A 21,357-nucleotide genomic window follows, 5' to 3' on the forward strand; every position below is an offset into this window, starting at 1 on the left:
CTGTCCTGGATAAGTAGGGATAGTGTAAGTGGTGGGGGACTGTATGTCTATTTATTTATCTTTTTGGTTTTACCACCCACTACGTAGAGCAGGCAAACCATGTTAACACAAAAGTGTCCAATATATTCGGTGTTGGACAATACTTGAATTGCTGCCTTGTTTTGGAGTACTATATTTATCTAATTTTTTCTTTTTGTTTAGGAGAAATGCAATCGAACTGTCCAATCTAATAGTCATAGAACAAAAGGTAGGTATTTTACACCAATTATTTCTTGCAAAGGCTAAATATAGAGTTCTTTATCAGGAGGGAGAGAGAAGGGGACAGGGAAGAGGCAGTTTTAGAGACAAAATTGTAGGAGCTGAATGAGGGGGAGCCTATAATGGAATAGGATGCAAGGAGCAGAAGGGGAAAGCTTGGCTGTAGAGTTAGCAAAGAATGCTCAGATGGGATGGGCCCATACTGTAGAAGGGTTTGAAATCATAGGTAAAGAACTTATCAGGGAGCCAGTGAAGTTTCTCCAAGAACAGGGTGATTGTAGTGTGTAAAAGAACTTCGACCAAGGACTTCTGGATTGCAAAATATGTTGGGGGCAAGGTGTTGTAGGTAAATCTCACCTGCAGTTAAATGGCACCTACTCCCCACCCTCTACATAATGTTTAATACCAGGTATCTATCTCCAAGTAGTGCATCTTGCGAACCATCTTGCTGTGTAAAATTAGCTTTAATAATGGTAATTTATTTTTAAAAAGGTAAAGGAATATGTATGAAAATAAAGGCCACTTATTTACAGTTTTCGCAGAATAATGGACAGAGTTGTGAAATGCAATCTCCAAGAAAGCTATATTTTGACTTATTCAGTCACTATTAATCAATGACTCTCCATGGAATAACACCATTATTTATATAGTACATTGCACCTTCCAACTCTGAGCAGTACTATGGTAGAACTGCTAGTCATATATTAAAAGCTGGCATGTACTACCTGTCCTGCATTACACTGGCATCATACCTGTATTGTGCAGATTTCTGTCTCACTTTCAGTAGCTGTGATTGTGCATAAAAGGTTGCACTTTGCTATTGATCTATCTGCTAACTTTTCTGCTCAGTTAATTTGGGCCAGATCCCTTTTTATTTTGCTAAACTCTTTTTTTTTTTTTAACCAGCCTAGCACACTTGACTTATCCTTCTCTTCACATTATATCCAATTATTCCTGTCAGTTTATTTCACATCATTTTCTGAAACTGGCTCCTAAGCAATGTAAACCTTGTATTAGAAACAAACTGATCTGGGAACCTGTCCTAAATACATTCTGAAAAGCATTTCATCACATTCATTACCATTGTCTCACTCTAACTTGGTGTAATTAAGGTCACCCATACGTTACATGGTATGTATGCACTTGACCTAAAGTAATTTCTCATCTGACTTACCAGCAGATCCACTAGTATTTTTAAATTGTTTGATAACCTAGTGATTGAATACCACACTTCAAGTGGATTTTAATGTGCTAATTCCTTCTTGTAGTTCAATATATATAGATTTCTTAACTGGTGGAAGTTACTGAATTGCTACTTGATACAACAGCTCTCATGTTGGGGGGAAAAAAAAGTATTAAAAAAATTAAGTTGAAAGAGTGTAGAAAAATGTGTGGTATTGAATTTGATTTAAACTCATTAGTTTTGTCTACGAGTATTCAAATGTTAAACTCATTTTGAGGATAATTTCTGACATTTTTGGGTTTATGTTATTGATCATCTAAAATGTGTTTAATTAAAAAGCAGGAAGACTGAAGAAACCTTTTATCAAAGTTGAAGCAATAAGCCGGTAAGTTAATTGTATATAGATTAAAATATGTTCTTCATGAAATCACTGTTCTCAGCAGTTGGTCAGCATGGCGATGGTAGCTTTAAAACTTCAATTTCAGTTTGGTGAAAGTTTTTACTGAGTGAATTGAATTTGAGAATCAAATGAATTTCTATATTGTGTTAACAGATTCTAACAGAAATTGTTCTCTTAAAGGCAGAATAAACAATGCTACAACAGATATGTAGATTAATAATAAATGAAATATATATGAAATACACTTGAAAGAAGTTGTGTATTGCCAAAATAAGTTATCTAAATTCACTTAACCTAAAACCATCTAGAATCATAGCCCTTGATTTTTCATGGGAGGCGGTGGGGGGTGAAATGTGATTGGGGAGGAATGTGAAGTCTGCACACATGGGCAGTCATGAGTGGCACATCCGGACTGGTCAGGGACATGGAGACCCTCCTAATCTTAAAGGCATGTCTTCATTTGAATAAAACTTCCTGGAAATTTGGACACCATTGTGCGCCCGTGAGAATGGTCTCAGCAGTCAGTGGGTGAAAGGGCTGCAGTGCAATTGCATTGAAATTGTGGAGAGGCCTGGAATTCCCTTTGTACGATCAGAGGTTGGTGTAGGCCGGGGATTCCCTTTTTATGTTGTGATCCGGCAAGGGTATCAGAGCTAGGGATGCCCAAGGAATCCTTATAGGATGGATGGGAGCACTCCTGCTCCTCCTGACCTATGAGTAGTTCAAAGAAAGAAAGACTTGCATTTATTTAGCATCTTTCACGACCGCAGGACATGACCCACAGTGCTTGAGAGCCAGCGAAGTATCTGTTGAAGGGTAGGCACTTATGTAATCTGATTGCAGTTTAAGGGAGTTTGCTACACAAACTAGCTGTGATAATGACTGAATAACCTGTTTGTGATGTTAATTGAGGGATAGATATTGTCCCGGACTCCAGGGATAATTCCCCTGCTCGTCAAAGTATTGCCTTGTGATTTTTTACGTTCACCTCAGAAAGCAGACAGTTTAATGTCTTATCTGAAAGATGGCATCTCTGACAGTGTAGTGCCATCAGTGACAGTGGAGAGTTGCCCTATATTTTTGTCTCTGGAGTGGGACTTGAACCCACAACCTTCTGACCTAGACGCAGGACTACTAACCACTGAGCCATTGCTGACCCTTCAGAGGTAAAGCTTTTAAACTTTTCTGGCCCTCTTCCAGATAATTGGCTCCTCCCACCATGTTTCTGCTGTCAGGCAGTAGGAAACATCCTATGTGGACTTTTTGAGTCTTAAGTAGGCCCCAGCTGCTTTGTCATGGGCGCCTCATCCAGGGCCTGAATTTCTGCTGTTAATAGTATGCTGGTCAGGAACGTAATGGGTTGGAGGTGGAATTGTGATTGTAAAAAGAAAAATAAATAAACCCTTCGCCTGACCCTTTCCTGCATGTTGTGTCTTTGGCTGGAATTTTATGCCGCCCCATTGAGCCAGAGGGTGGGGGGTGGTGGCGTAAAATTGAGCAGGAGGCCTCCCTCTCCCGCCTCTGCCCCGTCTGAGAAACAGGCCCACTGCCACAGGCCGATCAAGGCCTTTCACTGGCCAATTAACGGCCTTTGCCCGCCTCCACGGGTATTTTACCCGGGGCAAGTGGACGTCCTGTAAACGTGAAAGGCCACCCAATGATACCTGGCGGCCTCTCAGCGCACTGGGGAGGTGTGGGGGGGTGCTGACAATCGGGCACAGGGTGCCCGGTTGAGGGCCATCCCCGCTTCCCCAACCACCCCAGGACCCGAGACGCGCCCCCCCCCCCCCCCCCACTTCCTCCCAAACGACTACACTTGCCTCGCCGGGTCGCTACTGATTCCCATGGCGAGGCAAACCCCAATTTACCTTCAGTCCCAGCTCCATGTTCTCAGCTGGGCTGCAGTCCCAGCAGTGGCCACTGCTCCCAGTGGCGCTGCTGGGACTAAGAACAGCCGGCCCGATGATTGGCTGACAGCTTAATGAGACGGGACTTGCTCCCTCAAGCGGGTGGAAGTCCCGCCTCGGCATACTAAAAGCCTGGGGACCCGTAAATGCGGTACGGATCCCTGGGCCAGGTGGAAAGCGGGTTCGCCACCAACTTTAATGTTGGTGCCTGCTCCCGTTTGCCCAATGTAAAATCCAGCCCTTTGTGTTACTTTGTGTCTGTCTTCTTGGAGGAAGATACAGAAAATCTCCCTGAAATACTCTGGAACCAAGGGACTTGTGAAAATGAGGAACTGAAAGAAATTGGTATTAATAAAGAGGTAGTACTAGAAAAAATTAACTGGGTTGAAGGTTGATAAATCCCCTGGCTCAGATGAGCTACATCCCAGAGTGTTGAAGGAGGTGGCTTTAGAGATGGTGAGTGCATTGGCGGCTATATTTCAAAATTCTATAGATTCTAGAAAGGTTCCTTCAGACTGGAAAGTAGCAGATGTAGCCTCACTATTTAAGAAAGAAGGGAGAGAGAAAACGGGGAGCTACAGACCTGTTAGTTTGACGTCGCTAGTAGGGAAAATGTTAGAATCTATTCTAAAGCACGTGTTAACTATACACTTGGAAAATAATGATATGATTGGGCAGAGTCAAATGGATTTATAAAAGGGAAATTATGTTTGACAAACCTGTTGGAGTTTTGTTGAGGATGTTACTTGTCACATAGATAAAGGAGAGCCAGTGCATGTGTTGTATTTGGATTTTCAGAAGGCTTTTGACCAGGTCCCACATCGGAGGTTAGTAAGCAAAGTTAGAGCAGATGGGATTGGGGGTAGTATACAGCTATGGATTGAGAATTGGTTAACAGACAGAAAGCAGAGAGTAGGAATAAATGGGTCATTCGCAGGATGGCAGGCTGTTACTAATGGGGCACCGCAAGGATCAGTTCTTGGGCCACAGCTGTTCACAATCTATATAAATAATTTGGATGTGGTGACCAAATATTATAATTCCAAATTTGCTGATGACACAAAATTAGGTGGGAATGTAATTGTGAGGAGGATGCAAAGAGGCTTCAAGGGGACTTGGACAGATTAAGCAAATGGGTAAGAAACATGGCAGATGGAATATCATGTGAATAAGTGTGAAGTTATCCACTTTGGTAGAAAAAACAGCAATGCAGAATATTTCTTAAATGGTCAGAGGTTGGGAAGTGTTGATGTCCAAGTGTGTCCTTGTGCATGAGTCACTAAAAGCTAGTATGCAGGTTCAGCAAGCAATTAGGAAGGTAAATGGTATGTTGGCCTTAATCACAAGGGGTTTTGAGTACAGGAGTGAAGAAGTCTTGCTGCATTTGTATAGAGCCATGGTGAGACCGCACCTGGAGTATTGTATACAGTTTCAGCCTCCTCATCTCAGGAAGGATATACTTGCCATAGAGGGAGCGCAACAGAGGTTCACCAGTCTAATCCCTGGATTGACGTGACTGTCCTGCGAATAGAGATTGAGGAAACTGGGCCTGTATTCTCTAGAGTTTTGAAGAATGAGAGGTGATCTCATTGAAACTTATAAAATTTTTACAGGCCCTAATGAGGTGGATGTAGATTGGATGTTCCCCCTAGTTGATGAGTCTAGAACCAAGGGACATAGTCTCAGAATAAGGGGTAGGCCATTTAAGACTGCGATGAGGAGGAATGTCTTCACTCAAAGGGTGGTGAATTTTTGGAATTCTCTACCCCAGTGGGCTGTGGCAGCTTAATCATTGAGCATGTTCAAGACAGAAATCGATAGATTTCTGGACACTAATGACGTCAAGGGAAATGGGGATAGTGCAGGAAAGTGGCATTCAGATAGTTGATCAGCTATGATCTAATTGAATGGTGGAGCAGGCTCAACGAGCTGAATGGCCTACTCTTTTGTGAAAATTGGGCAGATAGAATAATACAGCATTGAATGAGGCTATTCGGCCTCATGCCTGTGCCAGCTTTTTAAAAGAGCTGTCCATTTAGCTTCAAAGTCCTGCAAATTTTTCTTTTTTCCAAATATATGTTCAATTGCCTTTTGAAAGTTGCTATTGAATCATCATCCACCAGTCTTTCAGGCGGTGCATTGGAGATCATCATAACTTGTTGCAAGAAAAAAAATTCTCTTCTCTCCTGGTTCTTTTGCCCATTGTCTTAATACTATCCTCCTAGTTATTGACCCTCCTGCCAATGGAAACAAACTATCAAAGCTCTTCATAAATTTGAGCACCTTTATTAAATCTCCCCATTAACTTTCTCTGTCCTGAGGAGGCCAGATATTGGCAAGTAAGTCTGGGAGTCTGACCCATGGTCTTTTGGGAAGTCTGTGAACATAAGAATTAGGAGGAGGAGTAGGCCATTTGGCCTCTCCAGTCAGCCCCTCAAGCCTGCGCCACCATTCAATAACACCATGGCTGATCTGCCTCAGACCTCAACTCCTCTTTCGTGCCAGCTCCCCATAGCCCTCAACTCCCCGATATTTCAAAAATCTACCTACCTCCTCTTTAAATACTTTCAGTGATCTAGCCTCCACAACTCTCTGGGGTAGAGAATTCTAGACATTCACCACCCTCCGAGAGAAGAAATTCCTTTGCATATCAGTTTTAAATGAGCGCCTCCTTATTCTGTAACTATACCCCCAGTTTGAGATTCCCCCACTAGTGGAAACATCATCTCAACATCTACCCTGTCAAACCCCTTCAGAATCTTGTACGTTTCAATACAAGCACCCCTCATTCTTCTAAACTCTAATGAATAAAGGCCTAACCTGTTTAGCTGTTCTTGAAGCTTTGAAAGAATATCGGGATTGTAGGCGCAATCTGAAACGAGGAATTAAGAGGGCTAAAAGGGGTCATGAAATATCTTTAGCAAACAGGGTTAAGGAAAATCCCAAAGCCTTTTATTCATATATAAGGAGCTAGAGAAAGGTTTGGCCCACTCAAGGACAAAGGAGGAAAGTTATGCGTGGAGTCAGAGAAAATGGGTGAGATTCTAAACGAGTACTTTGCATCGGTATTCACCGAGGAGAGGGACATGAAGGATGTTGATGTTAGGAACAGATGTTTGATTACTCTAGGTCAAGTCGGCATAAGGAGGGAGGAAGTGTTGGGTATTCTAAAAGGCATTAAGGTGGACAGGTTCCGAGGTCCGGATGGGATTTATCCCAGGTTACTGTGGGAAGCGAGAGAGGAAATAGTTGGGGCCTTAACAGATATCTTTACAACATCCTTAAATACGGGTGAGGTCCCGGAGGACTGGAGAATTGCTAATGTTGTCCCCTTGTTTAAGAAGGGTAGCAGGGATAATCCACGTAATTATAGACCGGGAAGCTGCTGGAGAAGATACTGAGGGATAGGATCTATTCCCATTTGGAAGAAAATGAGCTTATCAGTGATAGGCAACATGGTTTTGTGCAGGGAAGGTCATGTCTTACCAACTTAATAGAATTCTTTGAGGAAGTGACAAAGTTGATTGATGAGGGAAGGGCTGTAGATGTCATATACATGGACTTCAGTAAGGCGTTTGATAAGGTTCCCCATGGTAGGCTGATGGAGAAAGTGAAGGCGCATGGGGTCCAAGGTGTACTAGCTAGATGGATAAAGAACTGGCTGGGCAACAGGAGACAGAGAGTAGCAGTGGAAGGGAGTTTCTCAAAATGGAGACGTGTAACCAGTGGTGTTCCACAGGGATCCGTGCTGGGACCACTGTTGTTTGTGATATACATAAATGATTTGGAGGAAAGTATAGGTGGTCTGATTAGCAAGTTTGCAGACGACACGAAGATTGGTGGAGTAGAAGATACTGAAGGGGACTGTCAGAGAATACAACAGAATATAGATAGATTGGAGAGTTGGGCAGAGAAATGGCAGATGGAGTTCAATCAGGGCAAATGCGAGGTGATGCATTTTGGAAGATCCAATTCAAGAGTGAACTATACAGTAAATGGAAAAGTCCTGGGGAAAATTGATGTACAGAGAGATTTGGGTGTTCAGGTCCATTGTTCCCTGAAGGTGGCAACGCAGGTCAATAGAGTGGTCAAGAAGGCATACGGCATGCTTTCCTTCATCGGATGGGGTATTGAGTACAAGAGTTGGCAGGTCATGTTACAGTTGTATAGGACTTTGGTTTGGCCACATTTGGAATACTGCGTGCAGTTCTGGTCACCACATTACCAAAAGGATGTAGATGCTTTGGAGAGGGTGCAGAGGAGGTTCACCAGGATGTTGCCTGGTATGGAGGGCGCTAGCTATGAAGAGAGGTTCAGTAGATTAGGATTATTTTCATTAGAAAGACTGAGGTTGAGGGGGGACCTGATTGAGGTGTACAAAATCATGAGAGGTATAGACAGGGTGGATAGCAAGAAGCTTTTTCCCAGAGTGGGGGATTCAATTACAAGGGGACACGAGTTCAAAGTGAAAGGGGAAAAGTTTAGGGGGGATATGCTTGGAAAGTTCTTTACGCAGAGGGTGGTGGGTGCCTGGAACGCGTTGCCAGCGGAGGTGGTACACGCGGGCACGATAGCGTCTTTTAAGATGTATCTAGACAGATACATGAATGGCAGGAAGTAAAGGGATACAGACCCTTAGAAAATAGGCGACAGGTTTAGATGGAGAATCTGGATCGGCGTAGGCTTGGAGGGCCGAAGGGCCTGTTCCTGCGCTGTAATTTTCTTTGTTCTTCTTTAGATAAGTCAACCCCTTCATCCCAGGAATCAGCCTAGTGAATCTCTTTTGAACTGCCTCCAATTCAGTATATCCTTTCTTACATACGGAGTCTAAAACTGTACACAGTACTCCAGGTGCAGCCTCACCAACAGCTGTAACACGACATCCCTGTTTTTAAACTCCAACCACCTAGCAATAAAGGCCAAAATTCCATTTGCTTTCTTAATTACTTGCTGCACCTGTATGCTAACTTGTGCTTCATACACAAGAACACCCAGATCCCTCTGTGCTGCACTTTTTTGGAGTTTCTCTCCATTTAAATAATAGTCTGCCTTTTGATTCTTCCTACCAAAGTGCATGACCTCACACTTCCCTACATTAAACTCCATCTGCCAAGTTTCTGCCCACTCACTCAACCTATCTATATCCCCTTGCAGATTCCTTATGTCCTCATCACAACATGCCCTCCCACCTATTTTTGTATCATCAGCAAATTTGGATTTGATGGTCTAACTACTTGGTCATTGTGTTAAGAGATTTTAAAGCTCCATGAACTGCTGTCAGTTGCTAATTATAAAGATGCCGAACTGTTTTTTGTTAAGAAAAATACATTTCTGCTTTATCCAGCCATTACAGACCATTGTACATACAGTTGGATTGCTACCCAGAGATCAACTACCATGGTCCAAATCCCTGGAGTCCTTTTGATATTGACAAGAAAAGCAAGGCCAACGATAAGCAAAATAAGGGAAAGGCTAGGTTTGTAGATATATTTACCTTCTGCTTTCAATTAATTTAATGCAAAAATATACAGTAATATGATTTTAGCTTGATTTTTAATATATAATCAGGGCTGCTTGGTCTGACAATTTTGGATTTTTACACTGTCCTCCTTGGGTTCATCAGGAATCTACCTCGTAAGTGAGCATAACTTAGGAGTGTATCTTTACTTCATATCTGGGTAAATATAGTGAGTCTAGACGTCATAGAACCTATGTATTTCAGCTTAATGTCACAAGCCTCAAATTGGGCATTTGAAAAGATAAGCATTTTCTCAGACTGTTGTTTAGGCTATAAACTGCTACATCATTTTATTAAATGTTGATTAGATAACTGAACAGTATTGGAAGTCAAACAGCAGATTTATAGTAATTACAGATTAACTTTTTTGAAATCCTAAACAAGAAAGATGCTTCTTCTGCCCTGACTATGTGATGATTTGTTACCCCGGAGTTTCTGGCCTCCCCATTGTTGTTGGCTTTAGAATGACTGGTGAGCTGGGTGAAGGCTGGCAGATTATAACTCATCACTGGCAGCTTCTGGCTACGGAGTTGACTGTTAACTAGACTGCAAAGAATTGGAGCTGTGCCCACTCAGATGTGACTCATGTCCTCCCTTGATTCTAATGGCAAAGCAAATAAGTATTTGCTCATACAAATGCAGCTGCCATTTACAATAGAGTTTAAAAATGTCTCGTGACAAAATTGTTTTTTTGGATTTTTTTTCTCTTTGATGTTTTTTAACATTTTTATTGCTGGAAATGACATATGAGTAGTTTAATCTCAAGTTTATTGCAGAATATTCGATCAAAGGAAGTTTGATGAGGTAGATTGGCAGACTTCATAAGATTCAGATTGCTAATAGATACTCTAAGCTCATACAAATATGACCTTATGTAGTCATACATTTAATATTGAAAAGGGAAATATAGCCTTTATTTCAATATGTCTTCGAAGTGTGTTTGAATTATATACCTGAGCTGACTTTATGCCAATAAACACTTAGCTTCAGCTTTCCACAGAGAAATTCTGTGTTTGATTGTGTCCGCCAGCAGAGAGACCAGCCAAGTATTGAAACTGTGGTATATAATGCAGTTTAAGAACGAGACTTCTGTTTTAATTTATCCGTAGATAGAAAATGAGTAGCTTTTTCATTTTATGTGTGGAGTGAATAGTGAAATGCATGACGCACTGTTTTATGTTATATACTTACCTGTTTTTATTCAAGAAATTGCCTAGTTGAGAACCTGATTCCCAGAGCGTTCTCTTGTAATCTCTGGGTCTCTCTGCCACTTATTAGACAGGAAATGTGACACTATTGGGGAGATGCAAGATCTGCTAGCAGGAGATGAAACTGAACTCGAGAAATATCTAGTGTAAAAACCCAAAAATGTGATGCTGACAGCAGTGTGTAACTAAATTGAACAAAAGCAGTTAGATTTCAGGAAGTGTTCTTGGGAGCAATATCTTTTGAAGTGACTGTAGATTAGACCACACTATAATCTCTGTGGCTTGAATAAGTGATTAGAAATACCTAATGTTTAAATGTGAAACAATATAAAAATAACAGATTTTTATTATTTGAAAATATGGTGCAAACTTCCTATCAGTCACATTTGGTTATTTTCTATTCCTTTGTGTGGAAGCAGAAATAAAGGCCACAAAATGACATGCAGTGAAAATAATTGCAAAATGGATACAAAAATCATGGAAACTTTAAAAGAGAAGAAAAAGAAGGGTTACTGTGAATGTTGCATGATGAAGTATGAAGATTTAAAAATTGTAAGTGTTAATTCCAAGCTATTTTCATTATTTTTGCATAACCTACACTACTTGGAAGAATTAGAATAGTATCAATAGGTAAAGCACTCATAAAATAGAATAATTCCTTGAAAAAGGAGAGTGAATATGTTAAAAGTCGAATTAGAGGGAAACACCAAGTTAAAACTGTTTCAAGTATCAGAGCTAATGTGATAATGGCAAAAAAGCAGATCTGCTGTAAATAGTTATAGATTGCATATTAACAAAATCCCTTGAGGTCTTTTAGTTTTACACACCATATAACCATCAAGTGCCTGCTCAAAACCAGTCATCTGTTCATACTCAACGTGACCACTGAACAAAATCAGAAAAGTTGAGTAGGTTAAATATAATCTTTGTTATACATTGTTAAAGTTGTATTTCAATCTAGAAATGAAGGGGAAGGTCTAAACTAAATTGTCAGGGGGGTGGGAACCTGAGAGGGAGTTCAGACTGGAGGGAAGCAAAACTGGTAACTAGTTAGGGGTGTGGGAACAAGGAGCAAGTATTCGAAAAGAATACCAAGGTGTGCAGAATGCTAGGGGAGATAGATAGCACGAGAGTAGGGAATAGTACTGTTACGACCAGGTAAGAAAGGTGTCTAGGAGTCTTTTACTGTCTTCATCTGGTCTTATTGTAACAGGGTTTTAGTTTCAAACACACTGTGTTTTGAGCTCCCTCTTTGTGAATCCTTCTTCACAGCTTTCCAATTATAAGGCAAAGCAATGAGCATAAACAGACTTTCTTAGATATAAAGAAGAAAAGTGAAATTTATTGAACCTTAAACTTAATATGTTAACGCCTACGGATATACGACATGCCCATGCTAGCATGCACACGTGATACACGCATGCAAAGAGGGACAGGAAAGAGCAGAAGGAAAATAAAATTGGAGAGGTTTACGGCAGTCTCTAAAGGGTGTTTCTTATTGTTTGTGTTTCCAGCTCACCGTAGAGTCCTTGATTGTAGACAGCTCTTACTTTTCGATGGGACCCAGTATTCTTCTTAAACCTTGTTCACTGTAGGAGATTTTTCTCTCTTGGGGTTCATATATCTTCAATGGTTTCCGAAACTGGTGAGAGCGAGATGAGAGCAGACAGGAGAGAGGTGTTCTCAATGCAGGAGAAATCCGCTTTCTGAGTTCAAAATCCCTGTTGGAAGTTCAAATTCAAAAAAGGTTCAACAGTCAGCCAATCATACGACCAAACTGGTCTGACCACGTCTGTTTGTGTATTCGGCCATCTTAGCAATTAACCTGGAATGCTAGCCTTTGTCTTTTGAAGTACATGTCTGTTGATATGCTAATGTCTCTCTCCAGCCAAAGTGTCCAATTATTTTTGAAAGCAAATTCTTTCATCAACAATAGTTTAAAATCAATGTTCATTTGGCGAAATTAATTTTTCCTCATTCTTGGCAGGTGGGGGGCTTGCCTGACAGTACGTTATTAGGTGGGGTCAGAGTAAGGGAGGAAGTAATAAGGTCTAAATCAGGGTTAATGTGTATATATGTGAATGTACGGAGTGTAGTTAATAATACTGCTGCGTACAGGTGCAGATTGCCATGTGGAAATATGATGAGGCTATAACAAAGTCCTGGTTCAAAGAAGGGCAGGACTGGGTGTTAAATATTCCTGGATACAAGGTGTTCAGGAAAGATAGGAAAGGGGGAGGGGTGGTGCTATTGATTAAGGAGAGCTTTGCAGTGCTGGAGAAAAAGGCTGGCCCAGAGGGGTCGTGGACAGAATTAATTTGCCTGGAGCTAAGGAACCAAAAGGTGCAGTTACATTGCTCGGTGTCGTCTATAGGCCACCAGCTAGTGGGAAGTGTGTGGAGGCACAAATTTGCAAGGGATTTGCAGAGAGGTGCAAAAATGATAGGGTAGTTTAATGGGGGACTATAATTATCCAGACATAGACTGAGATAATAGTAGTGTGAAGGGCAAGAGTTCCTAGACTGTTCAGGAAACTTTTCTACAACAGTACGTTGCTAGTCCAAAAAAAAAGGAGACACTGCTAGACCTGGTTCTTGGGAATGAGGTGGGCCAAGTGGATCAAGTATCAATAGGAGAGCATTTAGGGAATAGTGATCATTTGTATCATAAGGTTTAGGCTGACAATGGAAAAGGGCAAAGAACAGTCCAGGGTAAAAATAATTAACTGGGGGAAGGCCAACTTCAGTGGGGTAAGAATGGAGCTGGGGTGAATAAATTGGAGTCAAAAGCTGGCAGGAAAACCGGTAGATGAACAATGGGCTACCTTCAAAGAAGAGATAGTTCAGGCACAGTCGAGCTATGTTCCCTCGAAGGGGAAAAGTAGAGCAAACAAATCCAGAGCTCCCTGGATGACAAAAGAGATAGCGATTAAGATAAAGAAGAAAAAGTGTGCTTATGGCAGATGCCAGGTAGAAAATACTATCGAGAACTAGGCTGAATATAGAAGGTCAGGAGAGGAAGTGAAAAAGCAATTAAGAGAAGCTCGAAGAGACTGGCAGTTAGCATTAAAGGAAATCCTAGCGTTTTTGATAGGCATTCTTCTTCTTCTTTGGCCTCCTTGTCTCGAGAGACAATGGGTAAGCGCCTGGAGGTGGTGAGTGGTTTGTGGAGCAGCGCCTGGAGTGGCTATAAAGGCCAATTCTAGAGTGACAGACTCTTCCACAGGTGCTGCAGAAAAATTTGTTTGTCGGGGCTGTTACACAGTTGGTTCTCCCCTTGAGCTTCTGTCTTTTTTCCTGCCAAAGTGTGCTTATGACAGATGCCAGGTAGAAAATACTATCGAGAACTAGGCTGAATATAGAAGGTCAGGAGAGGAAGTGAAAAAGCAATTAAGAGAAGCTCGAGAAGAGACTGACAGCATTAAAGGAAATCCCAATGTTTTTGATAGGCATATAAATAGTAAAAGGGTGCTAAAAGGAGGAGTGGGGCTGATTAGTGACCACAAAGGGGATTTACACATGGAGGCAGAGGCCAGAGCTGAGGTATTAAATGAATACTTTGCATCTGTCTTTACCAAGGAAGAAGGTGCAACCCAGGTGATGTTGAAAGAGGAGGTAAGTCAGACACTAGAGGGGTTTAAAATTGGTAAAGAGGATGTATTAGATAGGCTGTCCGAACTTAAAGTAGATCAAGCAGCAGGGCTGGATGAGATGCATCCAAGGATACTGAAGGAATTGAAGGTGTATTCCTTAGACTCGGGGGTGGTGCCAGAGGAATGGAGAATTGCAAACGTTACACCCTTGTTCAAAAAAGGTTGTAAAGATAAGCCAGCAACTACAGGCCAGTCAGTTTAACTTCGGTGGTGGGAAAACATCTTGAAAAAATGATTCGGGACAAAATCAATAGTCACGTGGACAAATGCGAGTTAATTAAGGAAAGCCAGCATGGATTCCATAAGGGAAAATCATGTTTAACTTGCTGGAGTTTTTTGAGGAGGTGACAGAGAGGGTTGATGAGGGCAATGCTGTTGATGTGGTATAAATGGACTTTCAAAAGGCATTTGATACAGTGCCACACAACAGACTTGTGAGCAAATCTTTAGCTGATGGAATAAAAGGGACGGTAGAAACATGGATACGAAATTGGCTGAGTGACAGGAAACAAAGAGTAGTGGTTAATGGATGTTTTTCAGGCTGGAGGAAGGTTTGTAGTGGAGTTCCCCAGGGATCAGTATTGGGACCCTTGCTTTTTCTGATGTATATTAAGGACCTAGACCTAGGTGCACAATTTCAAAGTTTGCAGATGATACAAAACTTGGAAGCATTGTGAAATGTGAAGAGGATATTGTAGAACTCCAAAAGGACATAGACAGTTTGGTGGAATGGGCAGACAGGTGGCAGATGAAGTTCAATGCAGAGAAATATGAGGTGATTCATTTTGGTGGGAAGAACATGGAGAGACAATATAGAATAAAGGGCACAATTCCAAAGGGGGTGCAGGAGCAGAGGGACCTAGGTGTATATTTGCATGAGTCATTAAAGGTGGCAGGATAGGTTGCGAGAGCAGTTAATAAAGCATACAGTATCCTGGGCTTTATTAATAGGGGCATAGAGTACATGAACTTGTATAAGACACTAGTTCGGCCTCAGCTGGAGTATGGCGTCCAGTTTTGGGCACTGCACTTGAGGAAAGATGAGGGCATTGGAGAGAATACAGAAGAGATTCACAAGAAATGTTCCTGGGATGAGGAATTTCAGTTATGAAAATAGATTGGAGAAGTTAGGACTGTTTTCCTTGGAGAACAGAAGGGTGAGAAGTGATTTGATGGAGGTATTCAAAATCATGAGGGGTCTGGACAGAATAGATAGAAAGTGTTCCCACTCGTGAAAGGATTGAGATCGAGAGTGCACAGATTTTAAAGTATTTGGTAAGAGAAGCAAAAGTGACGTGAGGAAGAACTTTTTCACGCAGCGAGTGGTTAAGGTCTGGAATGTGCTGCCTGAGAATGTGGTGGAGGCATGTTCAATTGAAGCATTCAAAGGGGAATTAGACAATTATATGAAAAGGAAGAATGTGAAGAGTTATGGAGAGAAAGCAGGGGAATGGGACTGAGGGCATTGCTCTTTGAGAGCCAGTGCGGACACGATGGGCCGAATGGCCTACTTCTGCACTGTAACAGTTCTCTGATTCTGTGAATTCAGCACATTTCTAGACCATCAGCACCTCCAAACCAATTTGCATAAAAATAACAAGACATGGGCAGATGCTCTGAAATTTAATAAATGATTTGATGCAGAAGAAAAGCAGGTATCTTAAATCTTGGAATAAAAGCTCTTTCAAAAATTATCTGAATGTTTTAAGCAGGGAAATGAATTCTAAAAAATAAATAAAATTAACTTTTATAATAATTTAATCATTGAGGTGTAAGGATCAAGAAAAAAAGAACATACAGTTTGACATACAAGGTGCCGAATTATTTTGTTTTCCAACTCACCAGGTAAAACTCAAATAAATTTGGTTTTAATATCAGTCAGGAACACGATAGGCCATTCATGCTCTTGAGCCTGTTCCGCCATTCAGTTAGATCCTGGCTGATCTGTACTTCATCTCCATTTACCTGCCCTTCCATTATAACTTGATACCCCTGCCTAATAAAAAAAAAAAATCTGTCATGAAAATATCAGTTGTCTGAGCATCCATGTCTGTGATGTCATTAGGACCCTGATGCAATTTTAAAATGCAAGGAAAGGAACCTGGTGAGTAACTTCTAGTCGGATTGGGCTCCAAAGGGCCATTGGAAACAGTATTTAAAGGCATACTCATCTGCAAGCACTCGGATCATGAGTTGCTGTATGTTACTCCATTTTTTTGGAATTCCACAAAAGGGTTTCTACATTCATTCTACTTGGACATCTTCAATAAATGCAGAGATCATAATGGAGCCATTGTTGGTACCTTGATTTAGTTGCCTGAAGAGCAGCAACAGCAGTCTGCCTTACCACAAAGAGCAGCAGATAGGCCTCTTTGAGACAACAAGTGAGGGGTGCTGCTTAAGAAGACCTTGCCCAGCCCATACAGATTCAAAGTGAGTTTCCTAGATCTGTTTGAGACGTAGTGCATGAGGAGACTGCATTTCTCTATACGGCTGTCACAGACCTCTGCAGCCTTCTGCAACAAAACCTGCTGAGTGATGGGCTGGGAGACCATGCTTTACCTTTGTCACCACTGCGTGTAGTTTCTTTTCCTTAGGTTCTTACCAGGGTGCGACAGGGGACATTTCCTGCACCCCTCAGTCTACTATTCATGAATTTGACAAACTTTTACCAGGGCCAACGGCTATGTAGTCTTTGCAGTGGATGTCAGCCAGAATGGAACGGCTGTAGGATTTGCTACAGTGGGTGACTTACTTCATGTGCAGGGGTCTTGGACTCTGCACACAGCCACTAAAGTACCCGAAAATCAGCTAGCAGCATCATTAACGGAACCCAAAAATTGTGGGGTCTATAATAACATCCACGTGGGGAAACGTGCTGTCGGACAACCAAAACCTGTTCTGGGCGCAGCATTTATGGAAAGGTGTGCAGGCATTGGAGAGAGTACAGAAAAGATTCACAAGAATGGTTCCAGGGATGAGGAACTTCATTTACGAAGATAGATTGGAGAAGTTGGGATTGTTTTCCTTGAAGAGAAGGCTGAGAGGAAATTTGATAGAGGTGCTCAAAATCATGAGGGGTCTGGACAGAGTAGACAGGGAGAAACTGTTCCCACCCGTGAAAGGATCAAGAACGAGAGGGCATAGATTTAAGGTAATTGGCAAAAGAAGCAATGGCGACATGAGGAAAAGCTTTTTCAAGCAGTGAGTGGTTAGGATATGGCATGCAGTGCCAGAGAGTGCAGTGGAGGCAGGTTCAATCGAGGCATTCAGAGAGAATTAGATATTTACCAGAAAAGGGTCATGGGGAGAAGGCGGGGTAAGGGTTCTAAGTTAATTGCTGACTTGGAGACCTGCAGACACGATGGACCAAATGGCGGCCTCCTGTGCTGTAACAATTCTGTGAAAGGATTTCATTTCATTGTGCTGCTGGTTAGTGACCACCACCACAGAATAATGCAGGTTTGTGCCTGTTTTTTAGGCAACTGTCATAATTCCCTCATCCTGCACTAGTAACCATCTCCCCAGTATTCCATCACGAAGAAAAGTCAAAGGACGGCTGCTAGGCGACGAGGGATATTTCCTCCGCCCATGGCTTATGATAACCCTATATAACTTCAGCATGCCCACACAGATGAAGTACAACCAATGCTATGGAACCACCAGGACGCTCATGCACACAAAAGTTCACACACGCACTCCTGGTGTGATGTTCCTGGCTTCAGCCTCGGTGGAGGTATTCAGATATTCCATGGTTAACTGCAGAGTGCTGATGCCTTGTGACAGAACACAACAGAAGCTAGTAGCAGACTGTTCCAAATTTTCACGTTAAGGCAGTACATTGTACAACTGCAAGTTTGCCAAAAGAGTTTTCTTTTGAAGACGGCACCTATGAATTCGGCATTTGCCGCTTCCTCAGTAGAGCTTAGACTGAGCTTGCCTTCTGGCAAGCCATTTCTGAGACTGTCTTTTCCTCTAGTCCTTGCTACTGCTCACTCATACTGAGTGATTTTCAAAGCGCTGACCTCTCTAACTTAGTCTCTGTAACCCAGCTGACATGCCATTTTCTATGTTGGTGCTTAGGAGGGATGGCACTTCTTCCGGTAAACTGAATCCTCTTCCCACAGGGTCTACGTGCTGAGAAGAACTAAATAAAGTAGAAAGAGACCAGAATTAACATGGCACTGACGGACTACACAGTAGCAGATGACAGGTTTCATAAGGCAGCTGTTTGAACTTGTGATTGCTTGTGGTTAAAGGAAGGGTACGAGTGATTGCAGACACTTCACATTATCCCAGTTTACCATCTGAGATGCCTTTTGCTCTTGAGGGCTGCCAGCTACATCTTGCTAATGGTCTGGATGCTAGCTGGTTCTCCCCGGTTTTGCTCCTCCCCGTGTGTTGTGTGCTTTTTTTTCTTCCAGAAAGAGAAGCAGTGATTTAATGAGTGGCTATTGCACAGGGATGTGGGGCTTCCTTATATAGTGTGTTTGCTGAGAAGGAGAAGGAAGTTGCAAGCAGGATGGAGAAGTGTTCAATGCACAGAAAATGGCTGGAATGAAGTTTGAGAGGTGTTATCGAAGCAGTTTATTGTTTTACAATTGTTACAATGTGTGAACAGTGCTGTTAATAACTACTGTGAAGAAGAGAGGATGGTACAGTATCCCCCTGCGGTTGGTGGAGAATGGATGGTGCAGGGGACAGAAATGTTGAGAGTGCTGCGAATGCCAGTGGGAAAGTAGTATTGCTGGGGTAATGCAGAAAAATTGAGATATGAAGACCTTTGCTTCACTTTTTGGGTCAATGAACCTTTCCCTGCATTTAATTCAAGTCCGGGGAATAATGCTCCTAGAGCTGACTAACTGATACCTTGCTTCAGGGCTATTGACTCCTGCTTTGGTATCTGATGGTAAGAGGATGTCCCTCTCCCCTCACCTCTTTAGTTAGGACCTCCAGGAATATATAAGAAAACTTGGGACTTGCTTCCAAGTCTTACAGGTAGCAACATTTCCAGAAATACAAAGACCAATGTTAGTGATGTGAATGCAACCCCTGGTTAGGAGGTGCAATTATACTTTAAATACTTCTCTGCAGGCTCACCGAAAATGCTGCCCTGACACGGAGATTGGATGGGCAGATCACTAATATATTTTCATAAAATCCCCTCAGCTTTGGAATGATGATGTTGGCAAGTGTGCTGCCCACCCAAAACCCTCTACTAGTTAAAATTTTCCCTATTCTTTATTGTATCAGCAAATGTAATTAACTTAGGAAAAAGTTGTCAAAGAACCTGAGCGGCGCAGTGTTAGCACCGCAGCCTCACAGCTTTAGGGACCCGGGTTCAATTCTGGGTACTGCCTGTGCGGACTTTGCAAGTTCTCCCTGTGACCGCGTGGGTTTTCGCCGGGTGCTCCGGTTTCCTCCCACCGCCAAAGACTTGCAGGTGATAGGTAAATTGGCCATTGTAAATTGCCCCTAGTGTAGGTAGGTGGTAGGGAATATGGGATTACTGTAGGGTTAGTATAAATGGGTGTTTCTTGGTCGGCACAGACTCGGTGGGCCGAAGGGCCTGTTTCAGTGCTGTATCTCTAAATAAAATAAATAAAATAACCTCATTAATTGTGTTTCACTTATCTAAATGTTAGGTGGTGATGTATATTTAAAAAGTTGTAAACTTAGATTAGGTACATACATCATCTGAGTCAGTGTTGCTGGGATTGTTTCAGAAGACTAATAATCTGGTGTGACATTTTGGAGCAGTATAATTCTGCTGCTGCTGCATTAATTTTGTCTGCTGCAGTATCTTGATTCTTTGTTTCTTTTTAGCATCTGAGAAGTGAGCATCATAAGAAGTTTTCAGAGAGCACAGAATTTAATGTTGTGGATAAACTAATTTCCCAGCTCGATTGTGACTTTGTAGAATTCCAGAAAGATAAGGTGAAAAGGTAAAAAAAAATGTTTTTCCACTACAATACTTGAAAGTATGGTGTCAACCTCAGTCATATTCGTAAAGGCCATTTTCATCCTGATCACGCCTTTCTCATTTTTCAAATGCATCCTTTTTTGTATAGAGGATTACATGTACAGTTGCAAAAGTGTTCTTACTGCCTTGTAGAATTATAGAATGGTTACAGCACAGACGGAGGCCATTCGACTTGTTGAGTCCATGCCAGATCTCTGCAAGAGCAATTTAGCTAGTCCCACGACTGCTCCCTTTTCCCTCGAGCCCTGCAATTTTTTTCCCTTCAGATGCTTATTCCCTTTTGAAAGTCACAATTGAATCTGCCTTCACCACCCTTTCACGTTGAGTGTCACCTTTGATTCTTTTGCTGATCACTTCAAATCTGTCCTTTGGTTCTTGACTCTTTTGCCAATGGGAACAATTTCTCTATCTACTCTGTCAAGACCCCTCATGATTTTGAACACTTCTATCAAATCTCCTCACAACCTTCTGTTCTGTAAGCTTTTCCAATCTATCACGTAACTCCCTTACCCCGGAACTATCTTCGCAAATCTTTTCTGCACCCTCTCTAAAGCCTTCACATCCTTCTTAAAGTGCTATACTCCAGTTGAGGCTGAACCAGTGTTTTATAAAGGTTCATCATAACTCCTTGTTCTTGTACTATATGCCCCTATTTATAAAGCCCAGGATCCCTTGTGCCTTTTTAAGCACTTTCTTAACCTGCCCTGCCACCTTCAACAATTTGTGCACATATACCCCAAAGCTTTCTGTTCCTGCACCCCCTTTAGAGTTATACCCCTTGAGTTTATAGTACCCGTCCTCCTATCAAAATTTAATACTTTACAATTCTCTGCATTAAATTTCATCTGCCATGTGTCTGCCTATTCCACCAGCCTGCCTATGTCCTCTTGAAGTCTATCACTACCCATCTCTCAGTTCACTATACTTCCCAGTTTTGTGTCATCATCAAATTTTGAAATTGGATTAAAATTATCTGTTTTGATTTGTAATCAAATATTTTCCAATGTTGGATTAATCCTGTTGTTAACCTTACAGTGTCTAGATATTTTTAATGAATGGTCAATGATAAGACCCAAATCTTCCCACTTTTCTGCCTTTGCTCAAATACATCCAACCATTGTTGGCCTGATACAGTAACGTCGCTTTGCCTGCATCTGCATTAAGATCCAGTTGCTGTTTCTTCATCCAGTACTTATTTTGTGCAGATTCCTTTGAATGATAATGAGCATTTTTGTAAAATTGCAAAAA

General features: G+C 41.8%; 1 protein-coding gene and 1 long non-coding RNA gene across 7 annotated transcripts in view; one reads left to right on the forward strand and one right to left on the reverse strand.

Moving 5' to 3' along the window:
- LOC137347974 (protein DBF4 homolog A-like) overlaps nt 1-21,357 on the forward strand; it is a 69,520-nt gene that overhangs the window by 41,736 nt on the left and 6,427 nt on the right. For 5 of the 6 annotated variants that reach the window (XM_068013054.1, XM_068013045.1, XM_068013072.1 and 2 more), the window contains 5 exons: nt 202-247; nt 1,781-1,826; nt 9,093-9,224; nt 10,894-11,026; nt 19,953-20,071. In XM_068013054.1, the coding sequence (XP_067869155.1) occupies nt 202-247; nt 1,781-1,826; nt 9,093-9,224; nt 10,894-11,026; nt 19,953-20,071 (476 nt within the window). The remainder of the gene's footprint in view (nt 1-201; nt 248-1,780; nt 1,827-9,092; nt 9,225-10,893; nt 11,027-19,952; nt 20,072-21,357) is intronic. The other variant, XM_068013065.1, reaches the window with a different exon arrangement.
- Nucleotides 11,856-21,357, reverse strand: part of LOC137348042 (uncharacterized) — a 71,157-nt gene continuing 61,655 nt past the window's right edge. Inside the window, exons 2-4 of the long non-coding RNA XR_010969053.1 lie at nt 18,152-18,273; nt 15,969-16,122; nt 11,856-12,195 (exon numbers count right to left, since the gene is read on the reverse strand). This is a non-coding gene — a long non-coding RNA (uncharacterized lncRNA). The remainder of the gene's footprint in view (nt 12,196-15,968; nt 16,123-18,151; nt 18,274-21,357) is intronic.

This window comes from Heterodontus francisci, chromosome 2 (genome assembly GCF_036365525.1).
Source record: "Heterodontus francisci isolate sHetFra1 chromosome 2, sHetFra1.hap1, whole genome shotgun sequence".
Classification (NCBI taxonomy): Eukaryota; Metazoa; Chordata; class Chondrichthyes; order Heterodontiformes; family Heterodontidae; genus Heterodontus; species Heterodontus francisci.